The sequence below is a fragment of the Bison bison genome, unplaced genomic scaffold (assembly GCF_000754665.1).
Source record: "Bison bison bison isolate TAMUID 2011002044 unplaced genomic scaffold, Bison_UMD1.0 scf7180017864377, whole genome shotgun sequence".
Lineage (NCBI taxonomy): Eukaryota > Metazoa > Chordata > Mammalia > Artiodactyla > Bovidae > Bison > Bison bison.
In genome coordinates, this window is record NW_011494949.1 from 1,667,220 (window position 1) to 1,669,046 (window position 1,827).

The 1,827-nt window shown below is 44.2% G+C and overlaps 1 protein-coding gene across 1 annotated transcript in view; it reads left to right on the forward strand.

Moving 5' to 3' along the window:
* Window positions 1–87, forward strand: part of LOC105001023 (basic salivary proline-rich protein 2-like) — a 2,204-nt gene extending 2,117 nt beyond the window's left edge. The window contains exon 5 of the mRNA XM_010857142.1: window positions 41–87. Coding sequence (XP_010855444.1) covers window positions 41–87 — 47 coding nt within the window. The remainder of the gene's footprint in view (window positions 1–40) is intronic.
* The last annotated feature ends 1,740 nt before the right edge of the window (window positions 88–1,827 follow it).

The following is a 1,827-nucleotide window of genomic DNA, read 5'->3' on the forward strand; positions in this document are numbered from 1 at the left end:
GGTTAAAATGTTCGCTTTGCCCTTTCTCTCGATCTTGGAGGGAAAAAGCGGGAACTGCTGGCACCTTTATGGGCCTTAGACCTGTAGCGGCGAGCGATCCCAGCCCCCCTAACTTTGATCAGCCTTATTAACTCCAGCTGCTCTATTTGTTTGTCATTTTTCCCTTTTCTTGCGCAATCATTATTTATGGCAGAGGAAAAGGAAAAAAAATATGTGTCTGAAGTAGAATGGAGGCAGAGAGGGGGTTTCTGACAAGGAGAGCAGTGAATGTGTTTTCCCTAAAGGTCAGCAACAGGAGGGGCGTGGTTTGATCATCTCTCCTCTGAATCATTCCTCAAGAGCATTAACTTAATTATGCGACCAGAGAAATGAAAAAAAAAGTCTTTAAAATAACCAAAGGTAATTATAACCGTGTTGTTGACACTAATGGTTAATAATTGATCAGGACTTACACACAATCAATTGCCAATTTATCTCCCCCACAAAACCCTGAGTGATGTCCTGTTACTCCGCTCCTTCCCCTGGTCACTGCCTACCAAGCTCCACCGCTGCGGCCACTGGAGGCAGCCCCAAGCCTCCCACTTGCTTCTCTAAGAGCCTTCCATTTAATTTGTTTTCAGTTTCATCCAGAACAGACTAACATGGGGACGCCTTTTAAAAGGCCTTTCCTTATTATCGTGGAGCCACCCTTAAACAAACAAAGACCATTCTTCCTCTTTCCTTTTACCTGGGATTGCAAAAGAACGGTCCTCGGGTTTCCTAAGCCATCCTATTTGCATTATATTACCAGGAGAGTCCTCCTTCCTAACATCTTCAGTTTTTATCTTTCTTAGAAAGAGCGTGAACACGCTGCGCTTAGTAGAGGGAACAGAAGCCCGTCCTCTGCCTGGAGGGTGGAGGGTGAAGGTGCCAGCTAAAACAACGTCCCTCTGTTTGAGGGAGACACAGGTGAAAGAGCAGAGTGGGGCTTGCAGAAGGAGGTATATTTGCTCCCCAAACCCAGGGTGGGAGTGCTTTCTCTCTCACTTGCCAAGGCCTGATGTCCAAGTGCACAGCATCAAACACCAGCTTGTTGGCCTTGCAGCCCAAGGGCAGGGGAGGGCTGGCGTGTGCTGTCATTATGGCCAATAGAAAGTAATTTCCAGCAACTGGAAAATTATATTGTCATAGATTACTTCTCCTTATAATAAGCCTTTAAAATATCTGTAGGGATTTGTCACTTACATAAAGGTTTGCAAATACATCAAAGGGACATGTCCCCTTTGCGATTTGTAGAAATTCAAATGCTGTTAATCATAATATCCACATATCACAGACTGTTGTGTATTGTTCCCAAGACTGCCTCTTGAGTTAACACATTTTTTTAAGTGTTTACAATGTTGTTTTTAAAAAGCAGTGTAAAAACACATATTTAAAAGGTCTATTTATGTCCTTAATTTGGGGGTTAAAATGAATGCTTTCCTTGGGATTGTCAATGCACGGGGGAACTAAAGGAAATGTATATGGTGGGTGATCATTGGAGACTGTTACTTGAAGGAACTTTATAATAATCCAGTGTATTATTTACACTTGAAGAGATGCTCTGACTTCACAGATAAATGGCTTTGGATGATTTGGGCAAACGGTTGATTGTTTACTTCTACTTGAGCAGAGAAAGTTTAGGGCATATTTTCTGTCCCGTTAAAGAAACAAAAGATCGAATTGACTCTTAGCCTCTTTGAGAATATCTCGATGCGGTGTGAGATGACCGCAAAACGAGCAGCAGCGCGCACGGGCCAGGCCCGCAGGTGTCGGCTGAACACGCGCGGGGCGGGCCTCGCGGGGACC